At 45.9% G+C, this 17429-nt stretch overlaps 1 protein-coding gene across 1 annotated transcript in view; it reads right to left on the bottom strand.

The window, feature by feature from the left end:
- EHD4 (EH domain containing 4) overlaps positions 1-17429 on the bottom strand; it is an 86111-nt gene that overhangs the window by 20478 nt on the left and 48204 nt on the right. Inside the window, exon 4 of the mRNA XM_069732519.1 lies at positions 6304-6716. Coding sequence (XP_069588620.1) covers positions 6304-6716 — 413 coding nt within the window. The remainder of the gene's footprint in view (positions 1-6303; positions 6717-17429) is intronic.

The raw sequence follows: 17429 nt of genomic DNA, 5'->3' as shown, positions 1-17429 counted from the left end.
TCAACCAGACCTTAGGCATCATGGATACATCTACGGAACCCGCAGAAAAGGCGGTTTCGTTTAGACGGTCAAAACCAACTTCCAAGGTCTTTGCTCTACACACTGAATTTGTTGTGGTACTTGCCAGGGGAAAGGTGAACCATACCAGATGCTTTCAGACAGGGAAGCGTCTCGGCATCCTATATCCCTTCTCCCCTGAGCTCATCGCTAACTGGACTGATTTCTCGGCAGCGGACTCGTCGGTCCCCAGACTGTCCGCCAACATGGTCCTTCGACTTTTCTAATGCAGCATCCCTCATGGATTCCAAGGATACAAGTATAGAATCGCTGGAAAAATCAGCCTTTTGAAGTGGCTGCTTCTGCTTTGTGCCTCGGCCATTGCCTCTACCTGGGTCTCAAGGACCACAGCTAGATGGACCAAACAGCCTTGTAAGGGTACCACGGCTGGACCTCTTCCGGGGGAGCTGGCCGACCTGACGTACCAGATTTCCTATGCAGGGAAATATTTGGTAGCTGTCTCCCTAGATGCGTGTCTTGTGCAGCTCAGGTATCCAGCAATATGGTGACCATCTGGCGGAATATTTGGCTCAAGACATGGCAGGTGGACTTGTTTTCAAAGAAGTCCCTTACCAGCCTCCCTTTCCAGGGGGCCCGTCTTTGACTACATGCTGGAACAAATTATTAAGGACGCAACGGGAGGCACGAGCGTCGCTGGCCTCCCCTGATATGGCAGTTCAGCTCCCTTTTTGTCTTTTCGCTGGTTCGTGGCGTCAGAATATTCCTCTGGCTAGCACAGACCGCGGTCTCGCCTGGCTAGAGAAAAGGCTTCCTTCAAGCCTACCCCTTCCTGGCGTTCCCTCAATTCCCATGGTAGGTCCACCAGGCCCAGACCTGGCAGATCTTCCTTGGCATAACTCGTGCTAAGGGCCCAGTGTTCCTCCCAGTTTGGGCGGGCGTCTGTTTTGTTTTTTTCTTTTTTGCAGGGATGTTTGGCTTGCCTCAGTCGAGGTCAGGGAGGTGGTATCCTCTGGATACAAGATGGGGTTCGCTTCGCGGCCCCGGAATCGCTTCTTCAAATCCCACCCTCTACAAGATCCTAATCTGATCCCAGGTTTCTTTGTGTCCATTGCCTTTCTTCTTTGTTCGGAGGTTATCGTTTCCATCTCAGTAGGAACGCTTCACAGGTTTCTATTCAAACCTGCTTGTAGTGCCGAAGAACAACGGCGCAGTTCGACCCATCTGGTTCCTAAGTTAGTGAACAAAAGGTTCTGCCTGCGGCATTTCAGGATGGAGTCCCTCTGTTCAGTATTGGCTTGCATGGAACCACAGGAATTCCTGTTCTCCATAGATATCCAAGAAGCCTATCTCGATGTTCTGATTTTCCCAGCACACCTGTGTCTCCTGCGTTTCGTGGTGCAGAAGAGTCATTTCTAGTTCATCGCCCTGCCACTCGGTCTTGCGACCGCACCCAGTGTCTTCATAAAGATCATGGCTACATTTATGGCCATTTTGAGGATCACGGGCCTAGTGCTCATTCCGTACCTCGAAGACATCAAGGCTCCGCCCCCCTCTCAGGCCCAGGAGAGTGACAATCATCCGACTCCCTGTCCCGTTTCTGGTGGCTGGTCAGCAGAACAAAGTCTTGTCTTGTTCCGAGTCAGTGCCTCGTCTTCTAAGGCATGCTGTTCGACACCTGTCAGTTGAGGGTTTTTTGTTATTTTTTTCTTCTCAAGGAAAAACGGGCAATTCTCCAGGACGGAGTTTTCTGCAAGGCCCTCGGCTGCCTTCCTTCCGTTCAGCAATGAAGGTCCTGGGACGAATGGTGGCAGCATCGGAAGCGTTCCCTTTTGCGCTGTTCCACTTCAGTAGGCCATCCTTTCTCAGTGGTACAGGTTGGTGCTGTCTCTGGATCGTCCGATTCGGCCTTCCGTCCGATTCTAATGGTCTCTCAGCTGGTGGCTGTCATCCCCTCTCATTCCCCAGGTCCGGTCCTTCCTTCTCGCCCATGGCAGGTGGTGACGACGGTCGCCAGCCTTCCCGGCTGGGGCACGGTTTCCCACAATCCGTCAGTTAAAGGGGCGTTGGTCGGAGCAAGATTCCCCTCTGCCGATCGACATCCTTGAGATAGCGGCCATTCTTCTGTCCCTGAGTCACTGGGAAAAGGTTCTCAGAGGTCTGCCAGTCAGAATCCAGACGTCCAATGCCACGGCTGTGGCATATGTCAAACACCATGGAGGGAATCAGTCTCTTGGAAATGGCGGAGGTATCCAAGATCCTCTTCTGGGCAGAGGCGACGGTTCCGGCACTATCCGCAGTGCATATTCCCGGTGTTGGCAACTAGGCCGCGGTGTTTTTCTCTGCCACGAGGGCCTTTCGGCAGGAGAGTGGTCCCTGCATCGGGAGGTCTTCCTTCAAATTTGCCTTTGATGGGGATCTCCGGACGCGGATCTCTTGGTGTCGCGACTGCTTAGGAAGGTTCCACCGTTTATTTCCAGGTCCGCGACCCTCTTGTAGTGGAGACCGATGCTTTGGCCATTCCTGGGTCGCATTTTGTATTTCCCTATCTGTTTCCTCCCCTTCCCTTCTTCCCAGGCTGTTGAAGATCATTGCGGAGGGGGTGCCGGTCTTTCTGATCGCACCAGATTGGCCCAGAAGGTTCTGGTTCGCTGAGATCGCCAATCTCCTCGCGGACTTCCTCTGGAGGCCCCAGACAGGCCAGATCTTCTGTCCCAAGGACCGATCTGCCACCAGAGTTCTTGGTTGCTCAATTTAACATCTTGGCTGTTGAATCCTTCCATTTGGCCTTTTCTCAAGGCGGGACTTGATGCTGGCCTTGACCTTAGTCCTCTAAAGGGTCAGGTAGCAACGCTTTCCATTCTCTTTCTGAAGTCCCATTTCAGAAGTCCTTGACTTCCCGTTCTCAGGTCAGATATTTAGATCTGAGAGACCTCGGTGGTTGATACCTCTTAATGGCTAACTGAAAAGATGGTAGCAAATTGCAAACCTTCGAGACTTCTCAGGCCTCTTCATCAGGCATAGACTAATTCAATTCCAAATATTCTATCTACTGGCTATCACGGTACAAGGATATATATCCGTCCCGTTCTCAGGTCAGAACTTTTCTTCAAGGAGTGGTGCATGCAGCTCTCTTGTACCGGACTCTCGTGGATCCCAAGGAGCTTAATCTTGTTCTGGAGGCTGTGGGGTTCCCCCCCTTGAACCTCCCCATGAGGCCTCACTGTCTGTTCTGTCCTGCAAGGTGTCGTTTCTGGTGGCCATCACCTCCATTAGGCGCGTCTCGGAGTTGGTGGCTCTCTCCTGTCGCCCCATTTCTTGGTTCTTCACCAAGATAAGGTAGTTTACGACCATCGTCGCCTTTTCTTCCCAGGGTGGTGTCCTCCTTGTTACTTCAATAAGATCGTCCTTCCCACCTTTTTGTTCTGCTCCGACCTATTCTCTGGAGCGTTCGCTGAACAGGCCAGACCTGGTCAGGGCGGTGAGGATCTATTTGTCTAGGACCACCTTCTTTAGGAAGACGGACCGTCTATTTGTCATTCCAGACGGTGCGCCAAGAGGCCTGCCAGCCTCCAAGGTTATGATTGTTCTCTGGATCAGACCTGCTATTCTGGAGGCTTACCAGGTCAGGAACAGAGTGACTCCTCCTGGGATTAAGACTCACTCTGCCCCGGGCAGTGGGCGCCTCCTGGGCGGTACACCATGGGGCATCTGCCCTACAACTTTGCAAGGCAACCTGGTGTTCCATTCACTCATTTGCCAAATGTTATAAGCTCCATACCTACGCTTTGGCAGTTGCCAGCCTAGGCGGAATGATCTTGCAGGCGGCAGTGGTAAGTTCTCCGACCTGAATGGCGTTTTTTTTCTGCTGTTCCCACCCCAGGGACTGCTTTGGGACATCCCATGGTTCCTGTGTCCCCCAATGAGGCGATAGAGAAAACAGGATTTTTGGTTGCTTACCGTAAAATCTGTTTCTCGGAGCCTTCATTGGGGGACACAGCACCCTCCCAAGTTGAACAGCTCTGTTTTATTGTGTTATATTGTCACAGTTTAACTTTCTATCTTTAACATGTTACTTCTCCTACTGCTTTTTTCACTAACTGAATATCCTACTTCCAGTCGGTGGGGTGTACACTGCAGAGGAGGAGCTAACTTTTTTATTTGCATAGTGTCAGCCTCCTAGTGGCAGCAGCATACACCCATGGTTCCTGTGTTCCCCAATGAAGGCTCCGAGAAACAGATTTTACGGTAAGCAACCAAAAATCCTGTTTTTCATTCATGATCTGTCAGCGTTTTCACAGACAGCAAACAGATACATTATATTCTATTGGGCTTTTTTTTTTTGCAGAAACTCTGCATAAAAGAATGGAGACAAGTCCAACTTCGGTCCAGTTTGTGAACCAAAATCTTCCAATCTAATGAACGCTGTCAGTTTTTCAAGAAAAGTTTCTGGGAGACCTTCTCTTGGGCTTCTTTCAACAAACGTGAAAAACAAACATATGGAAATAGAGTCTGGCCATAACTTAGCAAAAAATGTTTGTACATACCAATAAAAAGGCATCTGCAGAGTACCAGCATAACACTTTAGATCTACACCCGAGAGGTTCGGGTCAGTAGGTAACAATAAGTATCAGTGTTGTACATCATACCCGGAAAAGACACCTTTGCACTTCCCGTGTGCCTTATTGCAACTCCATCACATTCCAGAGTATTTCTAGCTCTAGAGGTTGTGGAAGTTAAAGGGCGTTTTTAATTTTTTTTCCTTCTGGAAAGATTTATGAAGTACAAAAGCCAGACAGGTTATCCAGGATTTCAAGACCAGTCAGGACAGGCTTTACAACAGGAAAAGGATTGCCTTCCTTACTTAGAAATCCAAGACACACAATGGTGACCAGCCAAAAGGATTAATAATAGGATAAGAAGACATGGCTATATCACCACTGCCCCGGGCCGGCGTTACAGGCCCGGGAACTGATCTCTATCATACATCCTGGTCCTATAGCAATAATGTCAAATACTGTCGTCACCAAGTTTTTTTTAAAGTAACAGTTTCCTTAATTTATTGAAAGAGTAATTACTGCTACACAAATACAATTAAAGGGTTTATCCAGCCTTTTAAAATTCAGGCCCTATAAGTAAGTTACATCTGTTGAAGTCTGAACCCCAGCACCAATCAACTGTTTTAAAGGGTCCACGGCTCGTACACCGGCTTCCAGTATGGCTTCGTACTTGCCCATACCATACTTTTCACATAGAAAAGATTTATGGGACAATGCCGCAATACCTCTGTCTGATCACTGCGGTTTAACAGTTTACATGCCGCTGTCGATCTCAGACAGCAGCATTCAAATGGGTTGCTTGCTGTGTGATGATCACCAGCTCTCATCACAACCAAGCCTGTCCTGTAGGATCACTTTATTGCACTTTGAATTTTGTTTTATTTTTTTTTTCCTCCAAACATTTTCCAGCATATGTTATGAAAAAAAAGAATGGGGATGGAATGTCATTCAAAACTCCACTTGACCTGCAAAAAACAAAAACAAAAAAAAACAAAAAAAAACAAAACACAAGCCCTCACGTGACTGAATATTAATATAAAAAAATATAACTGAGAAAATGGATGAAAAAAAAAAAAAAGCAAAAATTAAAATTAGCCATAGTGGGAACGTATTAAAGCACAAATTCTATACAGAATAATGACAACTACTGTACTGGAGAACGGCTTGCACTGAAACTCTGCACAAATTCATATGTAATAAAAACAATGTCCGGTCACGGAAAAGTTTCATTTTGCAGAAGGTCATTTTTACAGAATTGCTGGAAATTATAATATTCATAAAAAAGTCTCCATCTAGGAGAGCAACGTCTATTACTCACTAGTAGTGATGAGCGAACGTGCTGGGATAAGGTGTTATCTGAGCATGCTTGGGTGCTAACAGAGTTTCTTCGGCGTGTTCGAATAATATGTTCGAGTCCCCGTGCCTGCATGTCTCACGGTTGTTCGACAAACGCAACACATGCAAAGATCGACTAACAGACGCGGGGACGCTAACATATATAATATCATATTAGTCAAGCACGCCGAAGAGACACGGTTAGCACCCGAGCATGCTTGGATAACATCTTATCAGAACACGTTCATTCATCACTACTCACTGGTATTTGTGCACAGTCCTGGATAGCGTTCTGCTGCAAAGATATATAGGATTTAATAAAAAAATGGCATGATCCATAAGTGCATATACATACACATGTACATACACACACACACACACACGTTTATCTTACCTTTGCCAGGCGAGCTCTTTTTATGAGATCATTCAGTTTGCGTAGTGCAGCATTTCTTGGAAGGCTTTGAATGTCTCGGAATAGATCTTGAGCTTCCATTTCAAACAGTTTACGATTCTCAGTGTTTTGCAAAGGCTTGGCCCAAAAAGAGCCTATGTAGACTCGCACCACCTCGGGGGTGTTAATCACCTTTCCTAGGGACCACATGAGAGCACCATAGACTCTCATCAGCTGCTGAGTATCCACCTGATCAGCTTTATTAAGCACCACTCGGATTTTATCATCCTGACCTCGAAAAGCTTTGATGGCTTCTGAGAACTCATCGGAGATGTCAAGTTTGTGAGCATCAAAAAGGAGAATAATCCGGTCAACACGTTCAGCAAACCACTGCAGGACCTGGCAGAAATCATAGCCTGGAAAAATGGAACAAAGTAAAATTTAAACAACCAATTAGATTCAAATTAGAATTTACTGTAGTAACACAGTTTAGGAAGAATTTCAACCTAAAATCCTACCCAAACCACCAGCAAAAAAAAGTGAAAGTTTTGACATGCAACATAAAAATGGAGGTTTTCCCAAAAAAGGAAGATATAAAAGTTGCCCTTCTTAAAAAACAACAAAAAGCTAAGACACATGCACTATAATTGTTGACTTCTAGGAAGCAGCTAACAAATACCATGTCATTTCTTACGTGGAAGTGAAAGGCGATAGTCAAAGGGAATCAGTCAGCAGGATTTCACTCCTCAAACTATCTCTTTCAAAGATAAATCCAGCAATATCTTTACATGGCCAGTCCGTTAATGAGAAATCAGAGGTTTAATTGATGTGAAAACAAGGCTCAAGGACTATGGTAGATCTGAAGCCTCTGTCACTCCAGCTCTAATCCAAACCCAGCTCCACCTCCTCCTGCTTGACTGATGACTCCTTTGCCTGAAATCACACAGCACAGAGGCTGCCAGTCAAGCAGAAGGTGGTGGCATTGGGCGGGGAATAGAGCTGGAGTGACGGAGGCTTCGGATCTAGACTATTTTGCATATAAATTCAAACACTGATTTCTCAGTAACTGAGGAACGGACTGGCCATGTAAAGGTATTGCTGGACTTGTCTTTGAACGAGCTACCTGTGCATATAAAGGTGTTTGGGGGGTGAAATCATGCGGATTCTTTTTACCCTTATAGCAACCTCACACCGCCAAAAAATGATACATGAATGTGGCCCGATAGCAATTAACTGCCCTGTATTGGTGATGTACATTAATATTTAGACAGAGAAAACAGACTAGAGGGTCTAAAAATGCACTAAATGGGCCAAATTTATCACGCTAACTCACGACAGCTGAGAAATCTTTTGTCTTCATTCCCCCCAACTATTGTTTGACTTAAGTTATTGACATTATGTGTCTATATTTCGGCATCTTTAGCCATTTCCTCTTTCCTCTGCCAAGTTACAAAATATGTCTAATTGAATAATAAGTGTTGTGCACGGTACACCAATCACATGAGCGTCAGATTTCTGGTGTCTGCTCCTTAGTAAATCATTCCCACTGTGTATAATTCAGGAGTGGAAGCACAATTATAAAACAAAAACTATTCGCAGCTCTTAAATTTGTTGATAACAGGATATTCTTTGGGAAAAAAAATATTTACAGGGCGCTTTTTATAACGACAGTTAAAATAAGAACGTGAATAGAAGTGGATGGAGGATTTCTTTCTAAATAAATGTTGCTGTGCTTTACGTAAACTTCCTTTTTCCTTACAGAAAGTATAAACTCCCTTATCTTGGCAGAACATGCTTGTCAGGGAAAACCAGTACTTTACTTTCCTCTAGCACGCCTCAATATCACCCCCTCTACCCACCTAAAAAAGGCACTTACTGGTCTATGGAGTAATTTCTACAGGTTACGGCTTCAGGACAGTCTCTCAAATCTAACCAGGTGTATTAAATACCAAGGGAGGAGTAAGGGGAAGTGGTTAGGCTTTAGGCACTAAATCCAATCACTGTCTATTAGAGAGCTTAAGAGGATATCCTGGAAACAAATGGGTTAAACCTGCGGATGCTGTCGAAAGATGATGAGAAGGCAAGTATCCAAACGTATGTGGTTCATTAGTCAACGTGTTTCGAAGTTTTCAACTTCTTCATCAAGACAAACCATGGTGACCCTATTGCGCTCGTTTTTTTCTAGTTTTTATACTGTGAAGCTATCCTAGCATCTGTGTAGGGAGAAATAGGTATGGATAACCACTCCGGAAGCCACAAAATATGGTCCAGTGCTGATATCGCCGATTAAGGTATGTGCACACAATGGCTTTTTCAGGCGGGTCTGCTCAGGAACCCACCTGAAAAAGCGCTTAAAATATGCTAAAGTGTATATGTATGTGTTATACCCATGTTCTGTTAGTGTCCTAGGTGCAGGTGCATACTGTACAGGGTAGCTAAATATCAGTTATACGCACAGATTTTTGTGGGACCATCTAATGTGTATGGGGAGTACCAACTCTTCACAGACACCGAATGACGGGAAAACAGATTCGGCATGTTGAATTTAATTTGTTCTCACAGGAGATAAACTGCTTCCAAAGGAATCGGGTAATAGTTTCTTTTCATCTGTTTAATGAGAATATATTGTTGTGTATGGATGGATCTGGAAGAAGAGCTGACAGTTGTACTCGCTATTAAAGATGTATGATCACCTCAAGCCTAAGTGACCAGTAGGCCTCAAGCAGATGGCAGTCCTTGTACTTCTGCACATGTAGATTCCAAGTGCAAAATAGTGAGCCTTTCATGTATTGCTACCATATGTTACACGGTGGTGCAAATACAGAGTTACTTTACGCCATCTTTTATGGGGAGAATACCTAGACACAAATTGCAACTGATTGAGCAAGACACATTTTTTTCGGTTGTATTTGTCAGGAATTAGACAAAAACAACAACAACAAAAAAAACAAATACGCACCCTCTGTGTGCCTACTATTGTATGGAGACGTAATAATGCACCCACTCAAGGCCTAATAAAAGGAGGCACCAATAGAATAGCCATGAGTGTGGATAAGAACAAAAGTAGAAAACCCTAAAGTTATGTGTGGAAAAATAAGAAAAAAGGGAGGAAAAAAAAAAAACAAAAACACTCAAATTCTAGTTTTTCTCCTACCGCTAAAGATTATACAGAAGTTCATCCATAGCTCTCGTAAAGGAAAAAAACAGCATTCCGTGCCAACAAACTTTCTTTGAGCCAGTAACTTAAAAATAAAATTAAAACGCAGCTGCATTAAACTATTTCCTGAAAACAAAGTCTCAAAATTATTTTCCACCAATCTAATTCATAAGCAGGAAATCAAACACTAAATAGGGAAATGTTGAATAGTGGATAACACGGGTCCCTAGAGACCGGCATCAAAAGGCCGTTTGACAGCTGCACCTAAACCAGGGGTGGGGAACCTCAGGCTCATCGGCTGCTTACAGCCCATGATGACCTTTTCTCCTGCCCACGGGCATATTCCTGGGGACTACTGCACCTAAACTATCAGAAGAAAATAAGTGATACAGAGCTATGCAGGGTCCAATACAGGAAAAATAAAACTGATCTACATGTTATACACACACAAACAAACACTATGGGCCTGATTCATTAAGACTAGTGTTGCGCATGCCGGTCTTCATGAACAGGCTCGCTGGAGTGCAATGCGCCAATCTTCAAGATGCTCAGACCATTTTGGCAAAACTGGTTGGGACTGGCTTGAAAACACCAAATGTCTCAACATTTTTGCAAAAACTTCTGACAAATTATGGTGTTTTATGCCAGAAAACTTCATGAATCAGGCTCATAAAATTCTGGCAAAAGAAACATTCTTAAAACTCATTTATAACAGAAAAAAAAAAGATTGCAGCAGGAATATCAAGTGTGAACATCACCTTACAAAAAATTATTCTGCTATGTAGGTCTTGGACCAAACCTGTCCGTTATTCGTCTCCAATGAATAACATTGCGCAAGCACTAGTTTCTCAATGGAGACCACTAGTAGGACTAGTCACGTTCCTCCATTAGCTGCCATGGGAGACATGCCGCAGATGGGAGGAGGCTCACAGTGCTATGGCCCAGCGGCCACTCTCTTTGCTCGAGTCTAATCTGTCTCACCCTCTGTAAAATCCCCACACATTTCCAAGCAGTTTCGCCATATTCAGGGGGTTTCCCGTCGCTTCATATAAATACATTGTACAGAGTTTCCAGAATAGGAAGAATGTAATGTAGTATCTCACTTCCTCTACAGAGCATCGCTGCATCACAAACACAGAATCATTACATTATATTGTGAGGCCACGGTAAATGTGAAACCCATGTTTTTACCCGAGCAACAATGCTTTGTGCAGAGTTTTGGGTTGGAAGCAATTGCACAGAAAAATTCACATACAGTACAGACCAAAAGTTTGGACACACCACCTAATTTAAAGATTTTTCATGACTATGAAAATTGTGAATTCACACTGAAGGCATCAAAACTATGATCTAACACATGTGGAATTATATACTTAACAAAAAAATGTGAAACAACTGAAATTATGTCATATTCTGGGTTCTTCAAAGTAGCCACCTTTTGCTTTGATGACTGCTTTGCACACTCTTGGCATTCTCTTGATGAGCTTCAAGAGGTAGTCACCGGGAATGGTTTTCATTTCACAGGTGTGCCTGGATACTAGCATGTATAATTACCACGAAAAATGCAGGAATCATCCAATAAGAAAACATATTAGATAGAGAGGGAAATTAGTGCTGTCATGGAAGGATCCTAGAAACCGAATTACCGGTAAGTCTAATTCTATTTTCTCTAGTCACCTTCCACGACAGCCACTTCGGAGTAATACCAACAGCTAATTTCTCTACGGAGGGACCAAGCCTGCAGAACTCGTCTACCAAATGTTAGATCCCTATTGAAATTTAGCCGGTAATGTCTGGTTAATGTGTGGATGGATGACCAGGTGGCGGCTCTGCAGATATGCTCTGATGAAGCATTCCCCCTTTCTGCCCATGATGTTGACATCGCCCGGGTACAATGTGCCTTCAGAGAAGCTGGTGGATGAAGTTTCTGTGATGAATAAGCCAGGCAAATAGACTGCTTGATCCAATTTGCGATCGTGTTTTTTGCCGCTTTCTTGCCGTTGTTTCGGCCTGAAAACTGTATGAATAAGTTTTGATCGATTCGCCAGGTTTCAGTCTGTTGTAAGTAATGTAGGACAATCCTGCGGACATCAAGGGTGTGAAAGGTCTCTTCCTTAGGGTTGGAGGGGTTTGGACAGAATGAGGGTAGTACAATATCCTGGTCCCTGTGGAAATTTGAGACCACCTTAGGAAGAAAAGAGTGATCTAGTTTCAGTATAACGCTGTCCGCAGTGAGTGTTAGATAAGGTTCCTGTATCGACAGAGCCTGCAATTCCCCTATACGTCTAGCCGTAGTTATTGCGACTAAGAAGACTGTCTTGAGGGTTAAGTTTTTTTATAGTCAATGAATCCAGGGGTTCAAATGGATTTTGAGTTAGACCCCTGAGGACAATGTTGAGATCCCAGGGTGGGACTTTGGTACGGACTCTGGGACGTATTCTGGATGCTGAAATCATAAAACATTTAATCCAGCGGTGACCGGCTTAGTCCCTATCAAAAAAGCTACTAAGGGCTGATACCTGCACCTTGAGCGTGCTAGGAGTAAGGCCCATCTCTAATCCCTTCTGTAAGAAATCTAAGACCCGTGCAATATTAGGATGGAAAGGGTCTGGGGATTCTTGGAGGTACCAGGTTGTAAACCTGTTCCAGACTTTGGCATAGATGGCATTGGTTACTGGCTTTCTGCTCTTTTGAAGGGTCTGGATTACTTTATCTGAGAGACCTCTGGCTTTTAGGATCCTGGCCTCAGTAACCATGCCGCCAGGCTCAGTTTGTGTAGATCCGGATGTAGTAGGGGACCCTGGTGAAGGAGGTCGACTTTCTGATGTAGAAGTCAGGGACCTTCTAGGGCCATATCCAGTAGGGCACCGTACCAGCTCCTGCTTGGCCATAATGGTGCGATTAGGATTGTGGTAACTTGGTCCGTCCTGATCTTCTGAAGTGTCTTCGCCAGCATGGGAATAGGTGGCAAGGCATATGCGAGGTTGAACCTCCACTGCTGTGAAAATGCATATATCTCTTGTGCTCCATCCGTGAAATAAAGGGAGAAGAACGTCTTCGTCTTAGCATTTTGTCCATTGGCAAATAGGTCCACTTCTGGGTTCCCCACCTCGAGGTTAGGGATAGGAACACGGTTTGGTCCAGGCACCACTCCCCTGGATGTATGTTTTTCCAGCTGAGATAGTCCACTTGAGTATTACCTACTCCTCTGAGATGTACTGCCGTGACTGGCAGAAGGTTCTTCTCTGCCCAGGAAAAGATTCCTGCGGCTATCTCTTTTAGACCGGCGTACCTTGTTCCTCCTTGGTGTCGTAGGTAGGCCACTGTGGTCATGTTGTCCGAATAATTTCGAACGTGGTGATTTTTGATCAATGCCAATGACGCTTTTAAAGCTTGTTCCACGACTTTCAGTTCCCGTAGGTTCGAGGAACTGCCGCTGATGTTTGACGGCCATCGCCCCTGGAAGTGGTAACTGTCCACTACTGCGCCCTAGCCTCGTTTGCTGGCATGTGAGCGGAGTGTCTTCAGGGGAAACTGGTCCTAGCTCACCCCCTTTTGAAGATTTTTTGTAATCCAACCACCAGTTTAGAGACGATTTTACGTGGCCGGGGAGAAAGATCTTTTTAGTCAAGGGGACGTGACGCTTCCTGGAATGTAGGAGCACATAGGTCTGTAGAATTTGTGTGTGAGCTTGGGTCCAGGAAACCGCTTGGATGCATGCGGTCGGAGAACCTAGAGCAGACATCGACTCCCTGAGGGTTGGTGCTCGTTGGTTTCTGAATTTGGTTATTTTCTGGACCAGTTGGGTCTCACGATCTCTGGGTAGAAACGATGTTCTTTCTTTTGAGTCCAGAATAACCCCAAGAAATTTTCTCCTCGTGGAGTGACATTTCTGATTACTCCAGATTTGGGATCCAGCCCAGGGATTTTAGTATCTCCAGGGTCTTTGTCACATCCGCTTCCAGACGGGGGAGTATATGGTGCCATGATGAGGAAGTCGTCTAAGTATGGGACTATACATATTCCCTGACGACGTATGAAGACCATGGCTTATGCCTTAATTTTTGTAAAAACCCGCGGAGCTGAAGAGATGCCGAAGGGTAGGACATTGAACTGGAAGTGCTTGATTTGCTGCCCCTGTTAGACTAGGAATTTGAGGAATTTCCTGTGTTCTGGGTGTAATGGTACATCGTAGTACACATCCCTCAGTTCTATCGTCATCATCACCTAATTCTGTCCGATGAGGGGAATCAATGATTTGATTGACTCCATCTTGAATCTTCTGCAGCGGAGAGATTCGTTCAACGGTTTCAGGTTTATAGTAATCCTGTTTTTCCCCGAAGGTTTTGTTATCAGAAAAAGACGTGAATAGTGGCCACGTCCCTCCTCCACCTTTGGTACCTGAGAGATCACATTTGACTGAAGCAGGTTTTGCAGATCTCTTAATAGGGAGTTTTGAAGGTGTGGGGTTTGTAGGGAGGTTATTTTTAAGTATTGTGGGGGAGGTCTCGAATTCTATTTTTAGTCCCTCTCGTATGGTACGAAGGACCCATTGATTTGGGGAGATGAACTGCCACTGGGTGAAAAAGTGAGAGATGACCCCCGACCAGAGCAGTGTCATTGCTTATCTGGGGTCTGTTGAGTCTTTGGAACAAGGATGTTCCTGCGCTTGCCTCCCTTGGGGTAACTCCATTTCCTTGTTTTGCCCTTTCCCCTATAATCCTTTTGAAAGGATGTGTCACGGGGGGGGATGGGCGAAAAAAGCATTTCCTGGGATTTCTCTCTGTTCAGGGAGCGATTTCTTTTTATCTGCTGCCTTATCCAGGATATCATCCAGGATAGGACCAAAAACATGATGGCCCTGGAAGGGAATGCTGCATAATATGGACTTAGATATGAAGTCGCCACCCCAGGATTTTAACCAAAGAGCTCTCCTGGATTAGTTGGAGAGGACGGCCCCTTTTGCGGCTACGCGGACAGACTCAGCTGAAGCATCAGCTTGAAATCCTGTTGCTTTTTGCAGCAGGGGAAGGGAGTCTAGGATCTCCTCCCTTGGGGTGCACTGTACCAAATGATCCTCAAGCTTGCACAACCAAACAAACAAAGATCTAGCTACGCACGTGAAGGCTATGTTGGTTTTTAACAGATTTGTGGAGGTGTCCCAGGACTTTCTTAGCAGGCTCTCTATCTTCCAAACCATTGGATCTTTGAGCTGCGAAGAGTCCTCAAAAGGAAGGGCTGTTTTCTTAAGGTACCTTCACACATAACGATATTGTTAACGATATCGTTGCTATTTGTGACGTAGCAACGATATCGTTAATGAAATCGTTATGTGTGACAGCGACCAACGATCAGGCCCCTGCTGGGAGATCGTTGGTCGCTGAATAAAGTCCAGAACTTTATTTCGTCGCTGGACTCCCTGGAGACATCGCTGGATCGGCGTGTGTGACACCGATCCAGCGATGTCTTCACTGGTAACCAGGGTAAACATCGGGTAACTAAGCGCAGGGCCGCGCTTAGTAACCCGATGTTTACCCTGGTTACCATCCTAAAAGTAAAAAAAAAAAAAACACTAGATACTTACCTACCACTGTCTGTCCTCCAGCGCTGCGCTCTGCACTCCTCCTGTACTGTCTGTGAGCCGGAAAGCAGAGCGGTGACGTCACCGCTCTGCTTTCCGGCTCACAGACAGTACAGGAGGAGAGCAGAGAAGCAGAGCGCAGCGCTGGAGGACAGACGGCTGTAGGTAAGTATCTAGTGTTTGTTTTTTTACTTTTAGGATGGTAACCAGGGTAAACATCGGGTTACTAAGCGCGGCCCTGCGCTTAGTTACCCGATGTTTACCCTGGTTACCGGCATCGTTGGTCGCTGGAAAGCGGTCTGTGTGACAGCTCTCCAGCGACCAAACAGCGACGCTGCAGCGATCCGGATCGTTGTCGGTATCGCTGCAGCGTCGCTCAGTGTGAAGGGGCCTTTAGTCACTCTAGACACCTGCACATCAACTTTTGGGGTTTCCCATAAAGAGTTATCTCCGTCTAAGAAGAAACTTTTTTTTTTTTTTTTAGCTCTGAGGGGATATTAAGACCTTTTTCATGGAGACCCCATTCATGAAGGATTAAATCCTGAATATTCTTATGTACAGGGAACCCCTTTTGATCCTTGGGTTTTAACCCTTCAAACATTTTGTCCTGTACAGTTAGCTTTATTTTTCACCCTCCACTCCCATAGTGCCTCTGACTATGCTAATCAGATCAACCATATCCTCAGAGTTGAAGTAATACTTTTTATTATCTGATTTAGCGGTGGGGGTGGACGTGGAACCCTCATTCTCCCAAACGTCCTCCGAACCAGAGGATTGAACCTCTCCTGAGTTGAAGTCAGACTCTACTGGGGCCTTTTTCCTCTTTTTGGTAGGAGGTGGAAGAGAAACCGGAGTCTGGGAGAGGCTGGCCATGGAAGATTGGACCTCCTGCTTGATGAGGGTTTTAATGCTATCCAAGAGAGGGCTACTCAGCGCATAGAACCTCATCTGTACAGGACTGGCAGAGTTTTTTCCCATAAGTAGATGGGAGTCTGGTTGCACAAACTTTGCATTTGCGGCTGGCCTTTCTAGGATCAGAGCCTATTTTGTCCCTAAAAGAGAGAAAAAGGTCTTTAAGCCGCTAGAAAATCTATATGTATCATGGATAGCTAGGGCTACCCTGCTACTTACAGTAGGAGTGGGTACGCTGGGTTCTGCAGATGCAGAGCAAGGGAGTTTGTCACCGTCCATGTCCGTCCACAGTCAGCGTCAGACAGGCCTTAGCTGGTGGTCCCCCGCCCAGATCTTTTAAAGAGGATCGTGGGTCAGCATGTTCTGTGCTCCTCCTCCTCATAGATCTAGCAAAAATGCCCCGAAAATGCTGCCCCGGGCGTCTAGGGGAAAAAAAAGCCAGGCGCGTGCGTGCGCTCCAACGTGGAACGCACAGGGATCACCGGAAATGACACATGTCCCACCGGAAGTGACACGCGTGAGGAGCGACGCGCCATGCTGAGACGCGCGCTCTACCCAGAGAGCCTCAACACGGACCGCCCGGTACGCAGGAGGAGGAGGAAGCCGGGGGGCTACAGGAGGCCCCCGGCATGCACATCACCGCGCCGCTTTACCCCCAAAGGAGGCGCAGGAGAGGCAAGAAGGTCCCGAGTCCTGAAGTCAGGAGACGGGAGCAGCACAAGAGGAGAGGCAGGCCCCGACCTCAGCTGCTCGGCTGGAAAAGGTAATTTGCAGAGCTCTGGTTGCTGGCCACAGCAGCCCCTTCAGATTCTCTTCATGCCCCATAGGGGACAGGAAAACACTGGTGGTTGCAGGAAGGGTAGGGGTATTTAACCTCTTTGCGTTCCTGTCCCCTATTAGGGCGGGGAAGACAGCCTCTGAAGTGGCTGTCGTGGAAGGTGACTAGAGAAAAAGCAGCTAAGTAAAGAAAAACGAGTGGCCATCATTACTTTAAGAAATGACGGTCAGTCAGTCCGAAAAATTGGGAAAACTTTGAAAGTGTCCCCAAGTGTAGTTGCAAAAACCATCAAGTGCTACAAAGAAACTGGCTCACATGAGGACTGCCCCAGGAAAGGAAGACCAAGAGTCACCTCTGCTTCTGAGAATAAGTTTATCCGAGTCACCAGCCTCAGAAATCGCAGGTTAACAGCAGCTGTGATTAGAGACCAGGTCAATGCCACACAGAGTTCTAGCAGCAGACACAGCTCTACAACAACTGTTAAGAGGAGACTTTGTCCAGCAGGCCTTCATGGTAAAATAGCGGCTAGGAAACCACTGATAAGGACAGGCAACAAGCAGAAGAGACTTGTTTGGCCTAAAGAAAACAAGGAATGGACATTACACCAGTGGAAATCTGTGCTTTGATCTGATGAGTCCAAATTTGAGATCTTTGGTTCCAACCACCGTGTCTTTGTGCAACGCAGAAAAGGTGAATGGATG

Source organism: Ranitomeya imitator, chromosome 1, assembly GCF_032444005.1.
Source record: "Ranitomeya imitator isolate aRanImi1 chromosome 1, aRanImi1.pri, whole genome shotgun sequence".
Taxonomy (NCBI): domain Eukaryota; kingdom Metazoa; phylum Chordata; class Amphibia; order Anura; family Dendrobatidae; genus Ranitomeya; species Ranitomeya imitator.
Note: the sequence above shows the minus strand (reverse complement) of the source record. Positions and strands in the feature narration are given on the sequence as shown.